This window comes from Mastigoproctus giganteus, chromosome 6 (assembly GCF_048544385.1).
Source record: "Mastigoproctus giganteus isolate SK-2022 chromosome 6, ASM4854438v1, whole genome shotgun sequence".
Taxonomy (NCBI): domain Eukaryota; kingdom Metazoa; phylum Arthropoda; class Arachnida; order Uropygi; family Thelyphonidae; genus Mastigoproctus; species Mastigoproctus giganteus.
The window spans coordinates 158,457,456-158,481,204 of record NC_143580.1 but is presented as its reverse complement, the minus strand read 5'-3'; the positions used below and the strand labels follow the sequence as shown (position 1 = coordinate 158,481,204).

Sequence of the window (23,749 nt, the reverse complement as noted above, 5' to 3'; positions counted from 1 at the left end):
TACAGTGAGGGAGGTAGAGGACTTGGGGGTAATTGTGCAGTCAGATATGAAGTTTTCTGAGCAATGCAGACAGTCTGCAAGAGTAGCTCATGGTCCTGCCAATGATATACCTTGAGTCAGGTCACACCTTGAGTACTGTATACAGGTCTGGAGGCCTCATTTTATGAAGGATGTAGAGCTGCTGGAATGAGTACAGAGAATGGCAACAAGATTAGTGAACGGAACAAAGGGTTGCTCTTATGAAGAAAGTCTTAAGTTTTGCAAATTACAGTGTCTGAGGACTAGGCATCTGCGAGGTGATCTGATTGAAGTGTATAAGGCCTCGAATGGTTTGAGCATGCTCAATGCTGATGAGATTCTTCCTCTTGCCCAGATTAATCATCTGAGTGGATATAAATTCAAACTGAGGAAAAGCAGTTGTAGAATAAATGTGCGGGAATTTGCCTTTAGCCAGCGGGTGGTTGATTGGTGGAACAAACTTCCATCTGTTGTTGTAAAAGTTGACAGCTTAAATAAATTCAAGGCAGAACCAGACAAACATTTAGAGAAAATGGATGGGTGAAATGGGAAGGTTTTTTTTTTTTTTTTTTTGGCTGATGCTGTATAAGTTTGCTTTCTTGCATCATAGGCCTCTAGTAATGCTAACTCATTTAATTTTTCGAAAAAACAAACCTGTAATAATGACAAACGATCCTGTAAAGAAACAAAGTAAAATAACTGTTAATAAATTGATAAAAGACTATCTCAAAATTCCCATTTTGTTCATATTAATTTGATTTGAACAAGGTGTAGATTGGTTTCCGTATTATTACATATCAACTAGAGTGATTTCTGATATACAATATGGATTTGAGAACAGGGGCCGTACTGAAACTGTAAACATTTTCAGTACTACCACTACATTCTAGAAATCTGTTGTGATTTCTAGGATGTATTTGATTATATATGGTGGCCTAGTGCATTGCAAAGAGCTAGATTAACTTTTTGAAACATACCAGGCTACTCATTTTGAAATTTACAGCATTTGCCTTGACTATTTTTCTAAACACACTGCTTCCTGGATGAATTTTTAAATCAGCAATTAGATGACAGTTCAGTTGGGATATAATGCAAATTTGGCTATGTTGATAAAGAGAAATTCCAGGAAGTGGTAAGTAAAGAAAGTGGCATGTGATGCAAGAAAGCCAAAAAAAAAAATCACACCATTCCCTCCAAATGCCTGTCTAGTTCCTCCTTAAATTTATTTAACCAATCAACTTCCACAATGACAGATGGAAGTTTGTTCCAGCAATTAACCACCTGCTGGCTAAAGGCATATTTCCGCACATCTATTCTACATCTGTCTTTTCTTAATTTGAATTTATGTCCCTCCCCTTAGGTTCATAATCTGAACAAGTGGAAGGATCCCATCAGAATACAGCGTACTCAATCCATTCAAGGCCTTATACACCTCAATCAGATCACCATGCAGGTGCCTAGTCTCCAGCCACTGCAATTTGCAGAATGTAAGGCTCTCTTGGTAAGAGGATCCCTTCATTCCCCTCACCAATCTTGTTGCCCTTCTCCATACATGCTCAAGCAAATCTACATCCTTCCTAAAATGAGGCAACAGACCTGTACGCAGTACTCAAGGCGTGGCCTGACCATTGCCTTATACAGAGGGACAATCACCTCCTTCTCCTTGCTAGCAAAATTCCTATATATCATTGACAAAACCCCATGACCTGCCCTGGCAGCCTGTCTGCATTGCTCAGAAAACTTCATATGTGACTGCACAATTATTCCCAGGTCTTTTTCATTTTCTACCACCTTAAGTGTAGTACCACACAGTTGGTACGTTTCTCTGGGGTTACTTCTACCCATATGCAGTACTTTGCATTTGTCAGGGTTAAACTTCAGTTGCCACTTCTTAGTCCATCTGCCCAAATTATCTAGATCCTGTTGCAGTAGCACACTGCCATTATTGTCATTAACAACCCTGCCAACCTTTGTATCATCTGCAAACTTCGACCCTAAGCCTGATATACCTTCATCAATATCACTGATAAATATACAAAACAACAGAGGACCCAAGACCGAACCCTGTGGGACTCCACTAATAACATTAGGCCACGAAGAGCAGCACCCATTAATTACCACCCTCTGTCTTCTTCCACTCAACCATCCTTTTATCCATTGTAGCAACTTACCCTTAATACCATTCTGCTCCAATTTCTACAATAGTCGTCCATGCGCAATAGTGTCAAAAGCTTTCCTGAAATCCAAATATATGATATCAAAATTATTTTTTGCATCCAGTTCCTTTGTAACCACATCATAATATCCTATAAAATTTGTCAGACAAGACTTTCCCTTAACAAACCCATGCTATGTCTGAATCATTGCTGCAGTCTTGTCTAGATGATCCTGCAATGCATCTTTAATCAGTGACTCCATTATTTTACCGGGAACAAAAGTTAAACTAACTGGTCTGTAATTACTTGTGTCACCCTTCGATCCCCCTTTGTGAATTGGAGATACATTTGCACATCTCCAGTCCGTGGGAACCTCCCCTGAGTCCAAGGATGCTCTCATAATTATGGCTAAGGGTTTGCTTAGTTGCTTTGCCACCTCCTTTAATATAAGTGGATAGATCCCATCCACCCCAGGTGCCTTTCTTATGTTTAACTTCAACAATTTCTCCTCCACTTTGCTCTCAGTTATTTCAAAATCATTAAGCACCCTGCTACAATTTGATAACCTTCTGCCATTATACCACATTAGGTAACTAATGTGGTATAAATGCTATCAGCTGGTATAAAATAAAATTATAGCAACTGACTGAAAAAAATCAACTATGATGTTAATGAAAGGAAGCTTAAACCATAACTGTCCAGTAATAAAATTATACAACTGATTGGATTTCCTATTTTAGTGAAGTAAAATATTTACTTGTAATTAGTATTAGTATTAGTAACGGCCGTATGGTGCAAGAAAGCCTATGGCTTATGCTGCACCAGCCAAAAAAAAAAAAAATCCGAACAAAACAATGATAAAAACAAAAATTAAATAAATAAATAAATAATAATAATTAATAAATAAATAAAAATAATAAAATGAAATTAAAAATTAAATAAAAAGGAAATTAATCCTATCATCCTATGTGCTTCCCTTACCCAAAAGTACTATCCAGATGACCTTTGAATTTCCCCAAACTGTCGGCCTCTACCACCCATGAAGGCAACTTATTCCAGTAATTTATAACTCGCTAGCTAAAATAAAACTTCCTGCAGTCCAATCTAAACATTTCCCCGCGTAACTTGAATTTATGTCCCCTAGTTCTAGCATCATTTATAATCTTGAAAATTTTGTCCTCATTCATTTTACTGATGACTCTCAGAGCCTTAAACACCTCAATCAAATCTCCCCTAAGGTGTCTAGTTTCCAAACTCTGCAACCCACATATTCGAAGTCTTTCTTCATACGGACGCCCTTTTGCCGATCTCACCAGGCGAGTTACCCTTCTTTGCACCCTTTCAAGAAGCTCGATGTCTTTCTTTAGGTGCGGTCTCCATACTTGAACACAGTATTCCAAGTGTGGTCTAACATAGGCCTTATATAATGGGATTATCACGTCCCTATCTCTACTTGCAAAAGTTCGATAGATCATCGATAGGACACCATGGGCCTTCCTTGCAACCTGTTTACAATGCTCAGAGAATTTCATGTCTGACCGTATCGTAACACCCAAGTCCCTTTCCTCCAGTACTGGGTTTAGTTGAACTCCACCAAGTGAATAAGTTATTTTGGGATTACTGTTTCCCAGGTGTAATACCTTACACTTTGTTGGATTAAAGCACAGCTGCCATTTTTCTGACCATTCTTGAAGTCTATCTAGGTCTCTCTGAAGAAGCTCAGCTTGACAGTGATCATTAACTACTCTACCAATTTTAACATCATCTGCAAATTTAGACATCACGCCCTCTATCCCTTCATCAATGTCGTTTATGAAAATTAAAAACAACAGTGGTCCTAATACTGATCCTTGGGGAACCCCACTTCTTACATCAACCCAATCTGAGGAATAGCCATTTATCACAACCCTCTGCCTCCTGCCCTGAAGCCATCCTTCTATCCATCTAAGGATTTTTCCAGTGATTCCAACCTGTTCCAGCTTATAAAGCAACCGCTCATGTGGGACTGAGTCAAAAGCTTTGCTGAAATCTAAATAAACAATGTCGAAATTATTCCCTAAATCCAGCTCGTGAGTGACCCTTTCGAAATAGCGAACCAGATTTGTTAAACATGATTTTCCCTTTACAAAACCATGCTGAGTATCCTTGAGAATTTCAATTCGATCCAAATGATCCTGAATTCCACCCTTGATCAATGCCTCCATGATTTTCCCTACTACTGAAGTCAGACTGACAGGTCGATAATTTCCCACTTCACTTTTAGAGCCACCCTTATGTATGGGAGATACATTTGCACTTTTCCAATCCAAGGGAATCTCCCCAGAGTCTAGTGATGCTCGCATAACCAGCCTCAGTGGTTCAATGCACTCGCTTGCCGCCTCTCTCAAGATTATAGGGTATATTCCATCAACTCCAGGAGCCTTACTAGTCTGTAGGCTTGAAAGTTTTTTCATTAAATAATCTTGCGAAATTTCAATATCATTAATTACATATTTTTTAACTTCGCTCCCACAATTTCCCATTGCCACAAAAGGCTTTTCATTTGTAAATATCGATGCAAAATAACTGTTGAGTTCATCTGCAACGGCAGCTGGTGTATTTATTACTATCTCCTTTCCCTTACGTAAAGGTCCGATCTGGTTTGTCTTGCTCTTCTTGGCATTTATATATGTGAAGAATTCTTTATCCCCCCTCTTTGCTCTGTTTGCTAGTGATTTCTCATAAACTGCCTTTGCCTGTCGAACCTTTTCTGTGGCTCTATTACACATCTCCTTGTAGCTGTTATAGGCTTCAGTACTTTTTATTGCTCTGTAACGTTTCCATGCCACCTTTTTCTGCTCAAGTAATGTGGCAACTTCACTATTCATCCAACTTGGAACCCTTCTCGTGGAGTATTTTTTTAATGGTATATACGCATTCAAGGCATCTGTGATTAATGTTTTAAAAGCGTACCACAGTTCAATTGTATTCATTCTCTGCGCGATATCTACCCAGTTAATAGAGGCCACGTAGTACCTTAAGGCATCGTAATTTCCTTTTCTGAAATTAAAACCCATTCCTTTGCCTTTTACTTCTGCTACTTCTCTCGTCATCATCCACCGTAGAACTCCGTGATCACTTCCTGCTACTGGTTCCTCTACTGTCAGCCCTGTTATGTCATCTGATTCATGTGTGATGATGAGGTCTAGGATATTCTTTTCTCTAGTACTTTCCCTGACATGCTGATACAAATAACAGTCATCTAGTTGTTTTAAAAATTTTGTTCCCCATGTCGAGTTTCCTTCCCATTTACTCCAATCAATTAGAGGCAAATTGAAATCACCCATAATAAGGCATTGACGCTTACTTGCCCATTCCATTTGCATGTAGAGGCTTTTGTCATAGTCTTCACAATCACCTGGTCTGTAGATTACGCCTACTCGCATTGTACCTTTGTTTCCAACTATCTCACACCATACAGACTCTATACTAGCATGTGAAATGTCTGAATCTGGGAAAGCTATCGTCGCACTCAGGCTGCTTCTGATAAGAAGCATTACCCCACCACCCCTTCTATCTACTCTATCCTTCCTAAATACATTATACAAGCCGTACTGAAACTCATCATCCCCAATTTCCGGGTGGCACCACGTCTCCGTAAGCCCTATTATGTCCGCGTTACTTGTTTTAACCAGCAGTTCGAATTCGCTCATTTTATTGACGACACTTCTAACGTTACTGTATAAACAATTAAGATTTACTGTTCTTGTATATTTAACAACCCTAACATAACCCTTGAAGTTTTTTAGGCTCTCTTCCCTGATATTAGCTACCTGCTCACGTGAAACGTCTTTGCCCCCAGAACATCTAGATAATACGTCCAGTTGGGGTAACAGATAAGAACTCTTAAGGTATGTGCAAGAGTTACATTGACCAATATTATCAGATAAACGCGTGTCAGTATTACCCACATCCCCCCCTAACTAGCAGTTTCCCTGAGCCTTTAAGGTATCCTCAATAATACTGGCAAAAACTTTTGCACCACCTTTGTTTAAGTGTATCCCGTCTCTACAAAACAAATTCCTTCTACCTACAAGTGTGGGCCATGCTGATAGAAATTTACCCCCTAAAGCCTTGCAGATTCCTTCAAGTCTTGAGTTAATCCACAAGGCTCTTAACATATAATCCCTCCTATCATGTCTGGGCAGAATTGCAGACACATAGACATTATGGCCTAGCTCGCGACATTTCCTCAGCATGGTCCTGTATTTTTCCAACAAATCGTCAGATCGTGTACGTTTAATATCGTTTGTCCCCACATGAATAATAATATTTTCTTTACCCCCTTTAAAATCTGACAGTCTGTTGGTGACATCATCAATAGTTGCTCCCGGCAGACATACCCTGGTTCTGCTCCACCTATCTTTATTACAAAAAATATTCCCCGTTTCCCTGACAATGGAGTCTCCTAATAAAACAATGTCCTTTCTAACCAGGGTAGTTTGCACTTGGTTTTTCTGTTTTGAGGCTTGAATCGGGTGTGCATCACTTGGTAGATTGCTGGAGTTTTGAGTCCCTGACGAGCTCCCAGAAGCATTATTTTCGAGGGCAAGCACTCGTTTTTTCAGGGACTCAAATTGTTCCATCAGTGCACCAAATTGTAATTTAAGATCGGTGCACTCCTTACATCGATCACAAAGAAAAGAATCCCCAGGTGAGGTAGGATTAGTCACCAGGTCGACCTTGGAAAACATTCCACAGGTTCCACAACGGATTAAATCATTACTCACCCGTAAATCGCCATCTGCTATTTCCATGTGACTCACGATACCCTGTGACGTGTTTAAGGCAGATCTCGTAACAACCATTATAAAATTAAATAAATATCAATGAAAGTAACTTTAAAAAATTATATCTATAATATTATTAAAATCAAACAGTTACAGGAAAACCTATAACAAAATAATCCAACAATATTTAAATAAATCAAATATTTAAAAGCACTATCCAAAAGTAAACCACTTAACTGAGGAGCCCTGTCTAAGCGCGTCCGCTCACCTCGAATGCCAACGTACTAATTTTTAATTAGAAACTGCTATTCATTGAACATGTTAAGTATTCCTTCCCTCCTTTAATTTTCTTTGAGTATTTTTATTTTCTATCTAAAAGGTGGGTTGCTAGCCTTTCACTTCACAGTAGATTACTCAGTCTCACCCTATCCTTTGATCTCTCTGGCCAGGATTCCCATACTAGGGTAGTTCATAGGTCATTGGGGTTCTCAAACTACCTCATCACAGTTAGCAGGGCCTAATTGAGGATATGCATGTCCTTAGCAAAAGTATTTTTGGGGCCCCTGTAAAAATGTTTATTATGAAATGATATTTAATGTTTTTTGATTAATAATAATAATAATTATAAATGGATAAGTTTTAGTGCCATTCTGTGAAGGCATGGCTCCAATGGTGTATTCACAAAGTCTTGTCAACAATTTTTGCTTGAAACTGCTTTTTAAATTACTGATATTATGCTATTCTGCTCTAAGATGAGGCAGCTGTCTGTTCAATACTAATTTGATACAATTTGATTTTTGTTTGGTGAAATGAATACATTTCACCAAACAAAAATTAACTTGGGGAATATCAAACACAGAAAGATGACTAATTAGGAGAATATATTAGTAATTTAGAGACGCAGTTATATTAACTCAGTTATAAGATGTTTATTCAATTATTTCCAATGATTTGAAACAACTAATACCCTACAAAACAAAATAAAAAGTAAGACATAAATAAAACATAAAAATTCACTACATAAAATGACAAAAATGAAAATATACCATCTATGTAAAACAGAGGTTCCCAACCCCATTGGGAGTCACGAAAGAAGTTTGAGGGGTCGCAAGGAAGTGAGAAATAAGACCTAAACATAATACTTTTATCATATTGCTTGACATTATAGTTACTAAAATTCGACAATGTAATTGGCAACACTTCTTAGAGACTGTTTGTTTGTTTGTTTGTTTGTTTGTATTGAGGTTTAGTGGTGCATGGACTACCCGGGTCATAATGCGCAAGTTCATATGGTGTCTTCTTAGAGACCACATTGTAGCTCCTACAATGGCATGCATTAGAATTTTGGCTGTATCTATTGCCATTTATTGGCCCCTCCCAAAGCATGGGCTCTGGGTATGTGTCTAGTTTGAAAAGATGTTGCATGTTACTGCATTGATGTTAAGTACGTAACATCATCGAAGAGCGACATGAGTAATTACAGACCAGTTAGTTTAACTTCTGCTCCGGGTAAAATAATGGAGTCGCTGGTTAAAGATGCATTGCAGGATCATCTAGACAAGACTGCAGCAATAATTCAGACACAGCATGGGTTTGTTAAGGGGAAGTCTTGTGTGACAAATTTGATTGGATATTATGATGCGGTTACAAGGGAACTGGATGCAAAAAATAATTTTGATATCATATACTTGGATTTCAGGAAAGCTTCTGACACTGTTGCACATGGAAGACTAGTATACAAATTTGATCAGAATGGTATTAAGGGTAAGTTGCTACAATGGATAAAAGGATGGTTGAGTGGAAGAAGACGGAGGGTGGTAATCGATGGGTGCTGCTCTTCGTGGACTAGTGTTATTAGTGGAGTCCCACAGGGTTTGGTGTTGGATCCACTGTTGTTTTGTATATTTATCAATGATATTGATGAAGGTATATCAGGCTTAGTGTCGAAGTTTGTTGTTATTTGGTTTTTAGGAGCATTAGCAACTAAGGCCATATTGCTCCGGGGATATTCGGTGGTCATTTTACTGACCTTTCCGCATCCTCCGTATTTGGTGGTTATGGGCTCGAACCCCGGTCAAATCAAGAAGCGTGTGCACGCACTGCTGCTCCTACCCACCTGGCTATGGAGGCGCCATCGAAGTTTGCAGATGATACAAAGGTTGGCAGGGTTGTTAATGGCAGTAATGGCAGTGTGCTACTGCAACAGGATCTAGAAAATTTGGGAAGATGGGCTGAGAAGTGGCAACTGAAGTTTAAACAATGACAAATGCAAAGTACTGCACATGGGTAGAAGTAACCCCAGAGGTACGTACAACTGTGTGGTACTACACTTAGGGTGGTAGAAAATGAAAAAGACCTGGGAGTAATTGTGCAGTGAGATATGAAGTTTTCTGAGCAATGCAGACAGGCTGCCAGAGCAGGTCATGGGGTTTTGTCAATGATATATAGGAATTTTGCTAGCAGGGAAAAGGAGGTGATTGTCCCTCTGTCTAAGGCAATGGTCAGCCTTGAGTACTGCATACAGGTCTGTTGCCTCATTTTAGGAAGGATGTAGATTTGCTTGAGCATGTACAGAGAAGGGCAACAAGATTGGTGAGGGGAATGAAGGGATCCACTTACCAAGAGAGGCTTAAGTTCTGCAAATTGCAGCGGCTGGAGAGTAGGCACCTGTGAGGTGATCTGATTGAGGTGTATAAGGCCTTGAATGGGTTGAGCAAGCTGAATTCTGATGGGATTCTTACTCTTGCTCAGATTAAGAACCTGAGGGGGCACAGATTAAAATTGAGGAAAGACAATTGTAGAATAAATGTGCGGAAATTTGCCTTTAGCCAGCAGGTGGTTAATTGCTGGAACAAACTTTCATCTGTCGTTGTGGAAGTTGATAGGTTAAATAAATTTAAGGAGGAAGTGGACAAACATTTAGAGGGAATGGGTGTGTGAATTTTTTTTTTTTTTTTGGCTGATTCTACATAAGCTCATACGCTTGCTTTCTTGCATCATAGGTAACTAATGAGAAATTACCCTTCAGGTAATTTCTCATTAGTTACCTATGCACTTAGTGGTGCAAAAGCCTTATATTGTTATGTAAAGAGGAATTTGCATATTTCAATCTTTGGTGTAACATCCTGTCTTCAGATTCATGTGTTTTATGTTACATGTCTGGCTAAGGAAGAAAAGACAAAAATTTGAATTAGAACAAATATGGCTACTGGTGGGCTTATTAGAAGGAACTATAAAATTTAAAAATATATTGTTGCAAACACAAAACTGGAAGAGCAGAAAAGATAAATGAAAGCTAAATTCAGTTCACTGATGAAATGCTATTTCATAAACTTTTCATAAATTTGTGTGGTAAATGAAAATTGAAAGAATTTAAAAAACATGTGATGATAATTAGAAGTTCACCTTATGTTCACTTATCAAAATAGTTGTACTTTTAAATTATTATTTTAAATAAACTAATCACCATGTAACATGCATAATCTATTTCAGCAAAATAATGGCTAGATCATAATTAGGAGCAACTAAGCCTTTGTATTCAGTTTACTCATGCTAAAATTCACTCTAGATTCACAAATGAATATTGATTATCTCAATTTTGATAAACAAATTAATGTTGAATACTTAATCAATGTGAAATATACACATACAAAGTAGTTAAAAAGATAAATAATAAAGCAGAAAACTATTTTTTGATCTGCTCTGGTAAACAAAGAAAAGTTTGCAAACTTACTGCCAAATAATTCCCATTATGTGGAGTTCGGAAAGTGCTAAAACTATTTCAGCAGCCCACACTTTAACACATGACTCAGGTAAAGAAACATGTGTTGCTGTAATCTGAGAGGCAACAAGGTCTAGCTGCTTAAATACTTCAGACAGGTTTCGTACTTTTGATGAGGATGCCATCTCTAGGCTGCCAGTTGAAGCTGACATGCATACCCGGCCATCAGGATGATAAATAGCCTTGGCGTTGTGTGAGCTTTGCTCATCCTATCATACAAAAATATACTAAACTTCAATATATTTTTGAACTAAATTTATTTTTTAAATAGTAAAATAAAGCAGAATAAAGTATAAATTCCCATTATTACACATGAGTTAAAAACAACAGTAGACATTAACTTCATCTCCAAGTATTGCAGCGTAAAGGTCAGTGAGACAAGGAATTATTTAACAAATCAGTAGGCATGCTTATTTTGGTAACACATATGAACATGTGGGGTTGATTCCAACCTTATATATTTATGCTTGTAGCATGGCCATGTATGAATAGTTGTCATAATTTTTTTTTCTCCAGATCAAAAAAAAATATATATATATAGCACTTGTATTATGGCGGTAAGCAAGTGACATACTCTACACACCTGTTTAAATTATTAGCATTAGCATTAGTAGAGGCATATGATGCAAGAAAGCAAACTTATGCAGCATCAGCCAAATAAAAAAATAAAAATAAATAAAACTTCCACTTCACCCCTCCGTTCGTTCGAAATACCTGTCCAGCTGAGCCTTAAATTTATTTAAGCTATCAACTTCCACAACAAGGGATGGAAGTTTGTTCCACCAACCAACTACCCGCTGGCTAAAGGCAAATTTCCGCACATCTATCCTACATCTGTCTTTCCTCAATTTGAATTTATGCCCTCTCAGGTGATTATTCTGAGCAAGAGGCAGAATCCCACCAGCATTGAGCATGCTCAAACCATTCAAGGCTTTATAGACCTCTATCAGATCACCTCGCCGGTGCCTAGTCTCCAGACACTGTAATTTGCAAAACTTAAGCTTTTCTTCGTAAGAGCAACCCTTTGTTCCATTCACTAACCTTGTTGCCCTTCTCTGCACTCGTTCCAGTAGCTCTACATCCTTCTTGAAATGAGGCCTCCAGACCTGTATACAGTACTCTAGGTGTGGCCTGACCATTGCATTATACAAGGGAATAATCACCTCCTTATCCCTGCTAGAAAAATTCCTGTATATCATTGATAAGACACCATGAGCTACTCTTGCAGCCCATCTACACTGCTCAGAGAACTTCATATCTGCCTGCACAATTACCCCCAGGTCCTTTTCATTCTCTACCCCTGTCAGTGTAATACCACAGAGTTGATACGTTCCTCTGGGGTTGCTGTTTCCCATATGTAGTACTTTACATTTGTCAGTGTTAAACTTCATTTGCCACCTCTCAGCCCATCTACTCAACCTTTCCAGATCCTGTTGCAGCAGCACAGCAGTAGTGTCCTTAACAACCTGCCAACCTTTGTATCGTCTGCAAACTTGGACATTAAGCTTGATATACCATCATCAATATTATTTATAAATACAGAAAACAATAATGGACCCAACACTGAACCCTGAGGGACTCCACTAATAGCATTAGTCCACGATGAGCAGTGTCCATTGATATTGACCCAGCAGTGGTTACACTACACCTCATGGGTGTTGCTCTGAAATATCAACTGCACACGAACTGATAATTTTCTCTCCTTAAATTCCCTGTAACTTTCTCTACCTTACTGGGATCATGGAGGTGTATAGTCGGTTGATTTTTGGCTGCTGAAAACAATAAGCAGTTTTGTTTTTTATACCGTATTCTTCATTAATTAACATATAACATTGTGACCTACAAAAATATTAAATAGGCTTGGTAGCATTTATTAGCTTATTTTTTTAAATTTAACTAATGATTTTTGATATTTATGACTCACCGCTCGTACCGATGTTGGTGCCATTATTGTTCAACTTGCCACCATTGTATAGATCGATACAAAATTGCGTAATATATATCTCTGATAGTGTAAGGCATAACGCAAAACTAGATTGCATAATACGTAGCATAGCACTGTATTAGGAATCTGTTAGCTTAGTATAGTATTATCAATTAATCAATAAAATTTATTAATCTTATTAAATTTCATTGTTAATTAAACTGTATTTAAATGGAAATCATGATCCAGACTAGAGCTGCGAAGCAAAAACACAGAGTAACAGAAGTGCGGTGACTTGGGGGGGGGCGATTCTCCAACGCATCAGTCTCAAAAAATGTGCGAAATGTGAAATGTTTTCAGATATTTGGGGAACAGGACATCATCTAGCCAAGTACAATACCTTTATTTGTGCTACGTTCCTAGAGTGCCAAGAAATTAGGCACCAACTCAGCATACTTATGATGGGCATCTATGAGAGTTTGAGGTGTAGGGAAGATGCGCTTGAAGAAATTAACATGAGGTGCCCATCAAGCTCTCAGCTGACCAACTCAACGCCAGAGCTCACTCCTCTGCAACAGCCAACACAGAGGCAATCTCCAAGGCAGGATGCCCTAGTCCCACAGGGACCTGACAATAGAGTTGCCTCCAAGTTATTGTTGGCAACTCTATTGTCAGGGAGATGGGAAATATATTATGCAAAAAGGAAAGGTGGAACAGGACCAGGGTATGTCCGCCAGGAGCAAAAGTTGAAGACATTGTAGAGCAGATATCTTTTAAGGGTACGAAAGGTGATATTATTGTACATGTTGGCACTAAAGAAATGAACTTAAGAATAAGAGATCTCCAGATTTAATTAGCAAGTACAGCTCAATGTTGTAAAAAAGTAACGAGCTAGGGTTGAATTTGAAAGGGTTTGCAATGGTGCCTAGACACGATAGGAGGGAGTATATGATGAGAACCTTGTCAATCAATTTGGCTCTGGAGAGATTGTGCAAGGCTCAAGTGGTAAAATTTTTTTCAGCATGGTCTGTGCTTGTTAAGAGGAGAGACTGCTTCTACAGGGATGGGGTACACTTAAAGAGAAAGGGTGCAAGAATATTTTCTGATGCTATTGAGGCAGTGTTAGGTGGGTCAGAAAACTGTAGCTGGGGGGGGTGATACACAGACTAAAAGTGGCCGCAGGCAGAGGTGAAAGTGATTATTTCATTGCTTCTATTGGAATGAGCAGCAGCCTGGAAAGCAAGTTGCTGGGGATTTCCAGAACTGCTGGGAGTCATAGTGAAACAAGTAAATACAAGAGATGTGTTAAGGTTACTAAGAGTAGGAACAGCTGCATGTATATTTGCATGTACACCAATGCCAGAAGTATAGTTAATAAATTTGATGAGTTTGAAGTGCTGGTCAAGACATCAAATGTGGATATTGTTGGGATATCAGAGCCGTGTCACACAGATATAAGCAGTGCAGAATTGGAATTTAGGGATATTGGCTGGGACTTGTCGGTTGGTCACTCACACACTAGCAAGACTCTTGTGGATTTATTGGATGAATGTTTGCGACAGCAACATGTTCGAGAGGCAACCAGAGGGAGTAATACTCTTGATCTGATTGTCAGCAGTGATTATTTATGCATTAAGAATTTGTAGATAAAGGAACCACTGGGTGACAGTGATCACAGTGTACTGATGCGGGATTTGCTTAAAGATGTAACTACCATCAAAGCTAAAGGGAAGGGCTTTTGCTTTCGTAAAGGTGACTACAGTGGTCTCAAACAGTTTTTAAATTCTGGGATCAACTGATGATGTTACCAATGTGAATTCTAAATAGGAAACCTTCAGGGACTTAATCTTGGAGGCTACTAGGCTTTTCATACCAACTAAGAAATACTGTTCAAGGTTTAGGCTTAATGTATGTCAGATGAATTAATGAGGCTCGTGGCAGAGAAGAAAGTTGCATGGGATGCATATAAATTATCAGGCAACACTGAAGCCTAATGCAGATATAAGCTAGTCTGTAATCAAGTCACAAAGGAGGTTAAAGCAGGCATGCGCAGATTACAAGAAATATTTGCAAAGGATGCAAAGAAAAACAGCAAAGAGTTCTAAACTTACGTAAACTCTAGAAGGAAAGGGATGAATCAGATCGGTCCACTTAACATAGATGGTTTGACTAGTGTTGATCATGCTCAGGTAGCTGATAAACTGAATGAGTATTTTTCATCTACATTCACACAGTTATTCAAGGAGGGGAATGCCAGCTTATCAAACTATAACAGGGAGCTAAGTGGTTTTGTATTAACTGAGAGCAAAGTAGAGGAGAAATTGTTGAAGTGAAATATAAGGAAGGCACCTGGCATGGATGGGAGCTATCCAGTTATATTAAAGGAGGCAGCAAAGGAACTAAGCAAACCCTTAGCCATAATTATGACAACTTCCGTAGACTCAGGGGAAGTCTCCATGGACTGGAGGTGTGTAAATGTATCCCCAATTGACAAAGGGGGATTCAAAAGGTGACAAAAGTAACTATAGACTTGTTAGTTTAACTTGTGTTCCCGGGAAAATAATGGAGTCACTGGTTAAAGAAGCATTGCAGGATCATCTACACAAGACTGTAGTAGTAGTTAAGACAGAGGTTGGATTTGTTAAAAGGAAGTCTTGTCTGACCAATTCGATCTGATACTATGATGTGTATCATAGTATCATAGTAGCAGGTCACACAGCCATGCCAATGATATACAGGAATTTTGCCAGCAGTAACAAGGAGGTGATTATCCCGTTATACAAGGCAATGGTCAGGCCACATCTTGAATACTGTGTACAGTTTAATGGTTTTTTTTACATCTTACAGGTGTCACTTTGTAAAAACTGCATTATTTTGAAATTTTTCCCATTTAAAAGTATGTGTGTGTGTGTGTGTGTGTGTGTGTGTGTGTGTGTGTGTGTGTACAGGGTGCTTCTAAATTACTGATAAAATAATAATGGTAGTTCTATGTATGAAAACATAAAAAAAAAAAAAGTTTATTTATATGTGTCCAATTCTGAACATTTACAGAGCTATGGCTGTTTGAATTTTAAAAAAGATGGTAATGGACTTTTGGCTGGTAAAAAAATTTGAAATTAACAAAATATCAATGAGAATAAAGGGATGTGTACTTAATAAAATGTTTATTCATACTAGGAATGAATTTCCTAGTATGAATAATAATTCTGAAAATTCTTTATTATTATTTTTATTTATTTATTTTTTTACTTTCAATATACAGTAGGCTCTAGATTTCCCGGTTAATCCAAAAATACAGTAAGTCCCCAGCATACATTCCAGCAATTCTTATGTAAGTCGAGTTTTATGTAACTCGGGAATGACTAATAAAAAATTGCTCCTATATCCGCGATATGCCAAAAAATTACAAAAAACCACATAATATCCTCAGAAGAATGAAGAAAAATAGTTATATATATATATATATATATATATAGAGAGAGAGAGAGAAAAATAGTTATATATTTTAACTGATATGTATTTTGTAGCCTTGGTTATCATAGTTGACTTCATTGGTACCAATCACTTCACCGCTTCTTGTATTCTGTCTTTCTCCTTTATTATTGTGTTCACTGTTGACACTGAAAAATCTAAATTCTGTGCGATACTTGTTCATGTTTGACCATTTTTAAACATCCTTATTTTAATTTTCTGATCCGAATTGATCGCATTCCCTTTTTTTTTTTTTTTTTTTTGATAGATTTACTAGTACTGCTGTCACTTATTCTCTTAGCTGGCACCATAATAACGGTCAAAACAAAATTTTCTAAAGAAGTTCACAGGGTTAAGGCGAAAACTCACTATTATCACCCCACGTGAGCTCACATTTTACTAAAGAATATTTCTGGAGGTCACTGCCATAAAACAAAAACAATTTGTACTTTCCGGGTTATTCGGCTTTTCTGTTAGTGCATATAATTATAAACAGGTAGTAAACTCAATCATACTGCATTTGTGATAATACCGATAGTTGGAATTCTGTGGGATTTTACATTATTATGGTGAAATGTGAGTCCCATTCACTGAAATCTTCAGTCATAAAAAACACCTTTAAGAATCTTCTCTTCATTCCTATTTTTAAGCTTGTTACTCTATATCCCGCTTGTGGAATTTGTGGGTGCCGTGATCGTCATTATTGATTGCTTAATATTATTATTATTATTCTGTTTTAAATTTTACAATCCTTATAAAGGAAAAAAAAAAATTGAATGAAAAAAATTAACGTAAGTTCAAAGTTACATAAGTCAGGGACTTACTACAGTATATCCAAAAATGTTAAGTAACCTATGTAAAAAATATGGCGATGGATAAAAAACTTACATTACTCACGTGTCCAATACAATGCTTTCCTTTATTTTTTTCGATGTTGATTTTAAATCTAATAGCTCCCCTTTATTTTTTACAATTTTGTGCATAGTTTGGTCACCAACATTATAATGGTTCTTTAGAGATTTAACGGATGCACTGTTTTCAAACTTTTGAATAATTTCAAGTTTTTGTTTAATTGAAAGTGCAACTCGTTTGCATTTACCCATCATTTTTGCAATTTCTAACAAAAAATTTTTTTATCTCTGATATAGATAACGAAACAAAATTTTTCTCTTTGCAGTGCAACAAAACACAACTGAAGCGACACACTAAAACAAACTAAAAATTTGTTCTCTCTCTCTTTTTTTTTATAGCATCGGTGTGAAGACAGGGGGGGTTGCAAGATAATAATCTCCCAATGACGACTTTATAATGCCCTGCTTGTCGCTTAATTATGAGTTGCTATTAGTTATTTTATTAGTTATTAGTTATAGAGTTATAGAGTTATTAGTTATTTTTTTTATTTGGAGTCTTGAAGTGTCTCGGTTAAACTGATCCCAGTAAATCGAGAGTCTGCTGTACTACCATTTATTTTCAAATTCAAGCAACCAAAACTTCATAACCATCCAGAATTTAACATGTCTGTACATTTTACTTGTTTTGGTATACAGGCAGTTCTCGTTTTACGAGTTCCCAGGGTTTACGAGTTTTTTTTTGTTTTTTTTTTTCAAGTACAGTCAGTCCTCGTATAACGTGTTTACACTACATGAATTCGATCATACACGATTTATAAATAAGGGAATGATATCGTATATAACATGAACCGAATTTGCTTATGCACGATTCGCCTTTGTGTTTACAAGAAATGGCAGTCAAACGCAGAATCATTCCAACTGAACACAACACGATAGCAATGAAGAGAAGATTCTGAAAATGTATCTATATTTTTATATCAGTGAAGTGGATACACATTTCACCATAATAACGTAAAAACCCACACAACTGCAGCTATCGGTATTATTGCAAATGCAATTAGATCGAGTTTACTACCAGTTTATAACAGATTCCTCTAGCAGAAACGCCACTGGAAATTGTTTTTATTGTAGTAACTCCCAGAAATATGCTTTACTAAAATGTGAGGTGGTTAACAGTGTGTCTGTGCCTTTAATGGCAGAGACAGACTATTGTGTTGTTTATTCAGTTGCTACATGCGCACAGCTTTGTTTATGTGTATCAAGCATGTCTCCTCATTTTGTAATTGTGCTTTATTCCCTAAAAATGAGTAAAATACTTCAAAGGTGTGAAAAGGAAGTGTCCTGGTGAAGGCACTACAGGTTCAGAGAGAAAAAGGAAAGCAATATCGATAGACACAGGCAGACTGGGTCAAAAATTCTTACCCGGGAAAATTTGTAGCAGCCTCATACTAGCGTTTATGGCCAAAATCACACTTCTGGCCCACCGAGTTTCCCCAGTAAGGCTTATGGCCAGTCCGCCTCTGTTAGAGAAAAAATATGAAATTGTGAAACACTTTGAGCAAAATGAAAGAACATATGATATTGCATGTGCTACAAGCCTAAATGATGCAACACCGAGAATTAGAAAGAATGCAGATAAAATAAAAACAACTTTCATAGCAGGAACAACTCAAAGTGTAATAAAATCCATTAGATCAAGACACAAGAACTGGAAGAGATGGAACGGCTGTCATCTGTTTGGTTAGAAAATCAAACAAAGAACAAGTTTGCTTACGATAGAAGCAAAAGCGTTAGCAATATTTTATTACGTAATAGTCGTAATAAAATACTTAAGTATTTTATTACGATTATTTATTGTGTTTGGTAATGATTTGGTTACAAATGTGTGCTCAAACTTGGGTGATTGGCACCTAACCCTATTTTTCCCATAGGGCCTGTTATTTATATTGCACAATTTTGCATTGCATGAGGGTTTCTAGGAACACAATTCTTGTGCTATACGAAGACTGACTGACTGTATCAAGTATCAACAAAATCGAAAATTTGAACATTTATTGCAAAAAATGAATGTTAAACATTCATAAATACTGCATTTCAAATCACGTGCATAGCTATACAATACAGTGTACCGCGCTTTACGATATTAATCCAATACCATCGTATCGCGAAAATATCGTAATGTGAATCCAATAGCACATTGTTTTTTTGGTAATTCATTCCATGACCTTGGAAGTCAAATTTTTGCTATATTATTATTATTAATATCAATATATTTCCAAAGAAATGTCCCTTTACAGCTATGCAGCTAGAGGACACGAGTTACATACAGAGATTAAATATAAATGATACACAAATGCATTGTGTACAGAGCCCAGATACAATACACAGCTTTGAACAGCCTCTGGTGAAGATACATAAACATAAAGATACAACATATAAAAGTACATACAGATACAACAGAGCGTGGATAGTGCGGCATCTCAGGGAGTCCACCTAAAGCACGATGAGGGCATACATGTCTGCAAGAACAGAAGATCTGTAGGTTCTGTCCTTGCAGAGCTTCTCAACGTCTATGGCTCATCTATTCAACATTTGGAAGGAGTTATGTGGAAACATGTTGTCCGGGGAGGACATGCTATGCAGCTTTGATCAATATGGGGATGTGTCGGTCTGGCATCTTCTCCTGTCTGACGATGATATCCCATATATCAGGTGAGTTCGGTTTTCTGGATAGAAGCTGAGAGAGAGTAAGAAGGTTCCTAGAGATGATGTGATACCTCCACTTCCTTGGAGGTATTAAGATTGGTGGCCAGAACAGATTTTGAGATTGTAGGTGTTAGCCCGGAAACCCTATTTAGCCATTTCAAAATCCAGTATTCCAGGGAAAGGAACCTGGCTTGGTATGATGAGGGTGCTGAGGACCATATGGTCGAGGCATATAAAGGAATTGCATCTTATCATCAATGTATTTGATGATAAAGTGTGGGTTATGGAAGTTAGAGATCTCCTGTTTTACTGCACATAAAGCCAAATATGTTTTCATTTGAGTGGCATTAAAGTGAGGCAAGGTGAGGTCCTTGTCCCAGGTGACCAAATCTTTATGTTGGGTGAATTTTTTAACTGGGGCGTTCACTATAATGATGTTCACATCATTGGTATTTTTCTTCTTGGTGATAGAGAGTTGTGAAGTTTTCTCTTTGTTAATGGAGAGCCCAATCGCATGAAGGTAATTTTTTAGTCCATGTAGCTGTCGGTTGGAGCTCACAGTAATAGACTGAAGAGACTGGGGGCATCTTGTGATGATGAAGAACTTAATATAGTCTGAGATAGTCTGAGGACGAGGGTTGCCGGTGTGGACGTGCCTTTCTGCCGCTCTTGGAACAGAGAAGTTTTTTCTGATTTATTTTCTGCTTTATTAGTTTAAATTGACATATTAACTTATTTTCTAGAGTAGCTTTATATTCCTAGTTACGGTACTTAAGTTTAAAGTAATTTAGATAGAGATTTTGTAGGTATTACTTAGTATCGGAAAGGGTATCAAATCCACGTGTTTACTGTTCGTAAAGAGCCGCCATTGTTACGGGAAAATTAATCAGTAAAATCTATTAATCTTGTCGAACTTCATTGGCAATTAAATTGTACTTTTAACTATACATATAACCATTTAGGTTACGTAACATAAATAATTAGTAAAAATAAATAATTAATACATAACTTGATACGGAAGTTATATAAAGGGATTTCGTAGATAACACTCATTACTGAAACAAATATTTCGTAGATAACACTCGTTACTGAAACATAAATATTTCGTAGATAACACTCGTTACTGAAACAAATATTTCGTAGATAACACTCGTTACTGAAACATAACTATTTCGTAGATAACACTCGTAGATTTCGTAGATAACACTCGTTACTGAAACATAAATATTTCGTAGATAACACTCGTTACTGAAACATAAATATTTCGTAGATAACACTCGTTACTGAAACATAAATATTTCGTAGATAACACTCGTAGATTTCGTAGATAACACTTGTTACTGAAACAAATATTTCGTAGATAACACTCGTTACTGAAACAAATATTTTGTAGATAACACTCGATACTGAAACATAAATATTTCGTAGATAACACTCGTTACTGAAACATAAATATAGCGTTATAACTGTGTTGAGATACAAGTTTAGGATTTAATTTTATACTGAAATTGAAATTTTATTGAAAGTAAATCGAAATCATGACTCAAACCAGAGCAGCAAAGCAAAAGGCTCAAGCTAATGGGAATACTGTGGCTGAGGGGAGAACTGAGGGGGGCAGTTGTCCTCTGAATCACAGCCTTTTAAGATGCACTATTTGCTTGATGTTTGCGGAGCAGTCAGGTATGGGACATGATACTGCCATGGGGGATGTCTTTGTATGTGCGCGATGCAAGGAGTGTAAGGAAATCAGGCGACAACTGAGCGTTGTTATGGGCCTATATGAGAGCTTGAAGGACAGGGTGCATGCCCTCGAAGGATTACAAGTGAGGGGCCCACAAGCTCTCAGCTGCCCACACCAATGCCAGAGCTTGCACTTGGTCATCGTGCAACACAGCGGCAACCCCCAAGGCAGAATGTGCTGGTCCCAAAGGAACTAGTAGTTGTTGGTGACTCTATTGTCAGGGAAACGGGAAACATGCTTTGTAAAAAGGATAGGTGGAACAGGACCAGGGTATGTCTGCCAGGGGCAAAGGTTGACATTGTAGAGTGGATATCATCTTTTAAGGGCACAAAAGTTGTACACGTTGGCACTAATGATATTAAGAGTAGGAGACCGGTGGAATTACTTAACAAGTACAGGTCACTGATGAAAAAAAGCCGTAAATTAGGGTTGAAAAGTGTCTGCAATTCTGCCCAGACACGATAGGAGGGAGTATATGATGAGAGCCCTATCGATCAATTCGGCCCTGGAAAGATTGTGCAGGGCTCAAGGGGTAGAATTTTTTTCAGCCTGGTCTATACTTGTTAACAGGAGAGACTGCTTCTACAGGGATGGGATACACTTAAATAGAAAGGGTGCAAGAATGTTTGCTGATGCTATCGAGGCAGTGTTAGGTGGGTCGGAAAACTGCTAGATTGGGGGGATACAAGGACTAATGCCGACCGGGCTAGCCGAGTGGGTAAAGTACCTGCCCGGCAACCCAAAGGTCGCGGGTTCGATTCCCGCCTCGGGCTTGGATCAAAGTACTGCAAAAACCTTGGGAGGTGCAATATGGCCACAGAAGCCGATGCGCCAACAACTACCAAATCAAAAAAAAAAAAAAAAAAAAAACAAAGGACTAATAGATTAACAGTAGCCACTGGCAGAGGTGAAAGTGATTCTTGCACTGCTTCTATTGGAATGAGCAGAAGCCTGGAAAATAAGATGCAGCATATTACAGAGACTGCTGGGAATCATGGGGGAACAAGTAAACACATGGGTTGTGTTAGGGTGGCTAAGAGGAAGAGCAGGTGCATGTATACTTGCGTGTACACCAATGCTAGGAGTTTAGTAAATAAATTTGATGAATTTGAGTTATTGCTCAAAACATCAAAGGCAGATATTGTTGGGATTTCAGAGACGTGGTGTCACACAGATATAAGGAATGCAGAACTGGAATTTTGGGAGTACAATGTCTACAGAAAGGATAGACAGGATAGGAAGGGAGGAGGGGTTATGCTACTAGTTAAGAAACACATAAAATCCAAGGAAGTGAAGCCAGTCGACATCGCTGGACACTGCAGTGTCGAGTCAGTTTGGTGTGACATACGCACTGGGAGATCAAAATTGAGAGTAGGAGTGTGCTATAGGCCTAATGACTCTGATGAGTATAATAAGAAACTGTACAGAGAAATAGAGTGGGCCAGTAAATCAGAGAGTCTTATAATGGGGGATTTTAATTTCCCAGATATTGACTGGAATTTGGGGGCTGGTCACTCACACACTAGCAAGGCTTTTGTGGATTTATTGGATGATTGTTTTCTACATCAGCATGTTCGGGAGGCAACTAGAGGGAGTAATACTCTTGATTTGATTATCAGTAGTGATTCTTCATGCATTAAGAATCTACAGATAAATGAACCACTAGGTGGCAGTGATCACAGTTTTCTGAAGTGGGAGTTACTCAAAGAAGTAACTACCATTAGGGGTAAAAGGAAGGGATATTGCTTTCATAAAGGTGACTACGATGGACTGAGACAGTGTTTAAATTCTATACAGTGGGATCAACTGATGATGTTACCAAAAGCAAATTCAAAACGGGAAGCATTCAAAGAACTTATCTTGCAAGCTACTAGGCTTTACATACCAACTAAGAAATATTGTTCAAGGTTTAGGTCTAAATGGATGTCAGATGAACTAATGAGGCATATGGCAGAGAAGAAAAATGCATGGGATACATACAAATTAACAAGTGACACAGAAGCCTATGATAGATACAAGTTGATCTGTAACCAAGTTACAAAGGAGGTTAGGCAGGCGAAGGCAGATTATGAGAGATCCTTGGCAAGGGATGCAAAGAAAAACAGCAAAGAGTTCTTTACTTATGTAAACTCTAGAAGGAAGGGGATGAATCAGATTGGTCCACTTGATATCGATGGGTCAACTGTTGATGACCCTGCTCGGGTAGCTAACAAACTAAATAAATATTTTGCATCGACATTCACACATGAGGAGTTATTCAGCGAGGGGAATGCCAGAGGTGTATTCAACTCTAGCAGTAAGCTAGAGAATCTTGTAATAACTGAGAGTAAAG

The 23,749-nt window shown here is 37.9% G+C and overlaps 1 protein-coding gene across 1 annotated transcript in view; it reads right to left on the bottom strand.

Annotated features, from left to right (window-relative positions):
- Window positions 1-23,749, bottom strand: part of LOC150084689 (inactive ribosomal protein S6 kinase delta-1-like) — a 290,509-nt gene that overhangs the window by 140,848 nt on the left and 125,912 nt on the right. Inside the window, exon 8 of the mRNA XM_090376322.1 lies at window positions 10,677-10,933. Coding sequence (XP_090232448.1) covers window positions 10,677-10,933 — 257 coding nt within the window. The remainder of the gene's footprint in view (window positions 1-10,676; window positions 10,934-23,749) is intronic.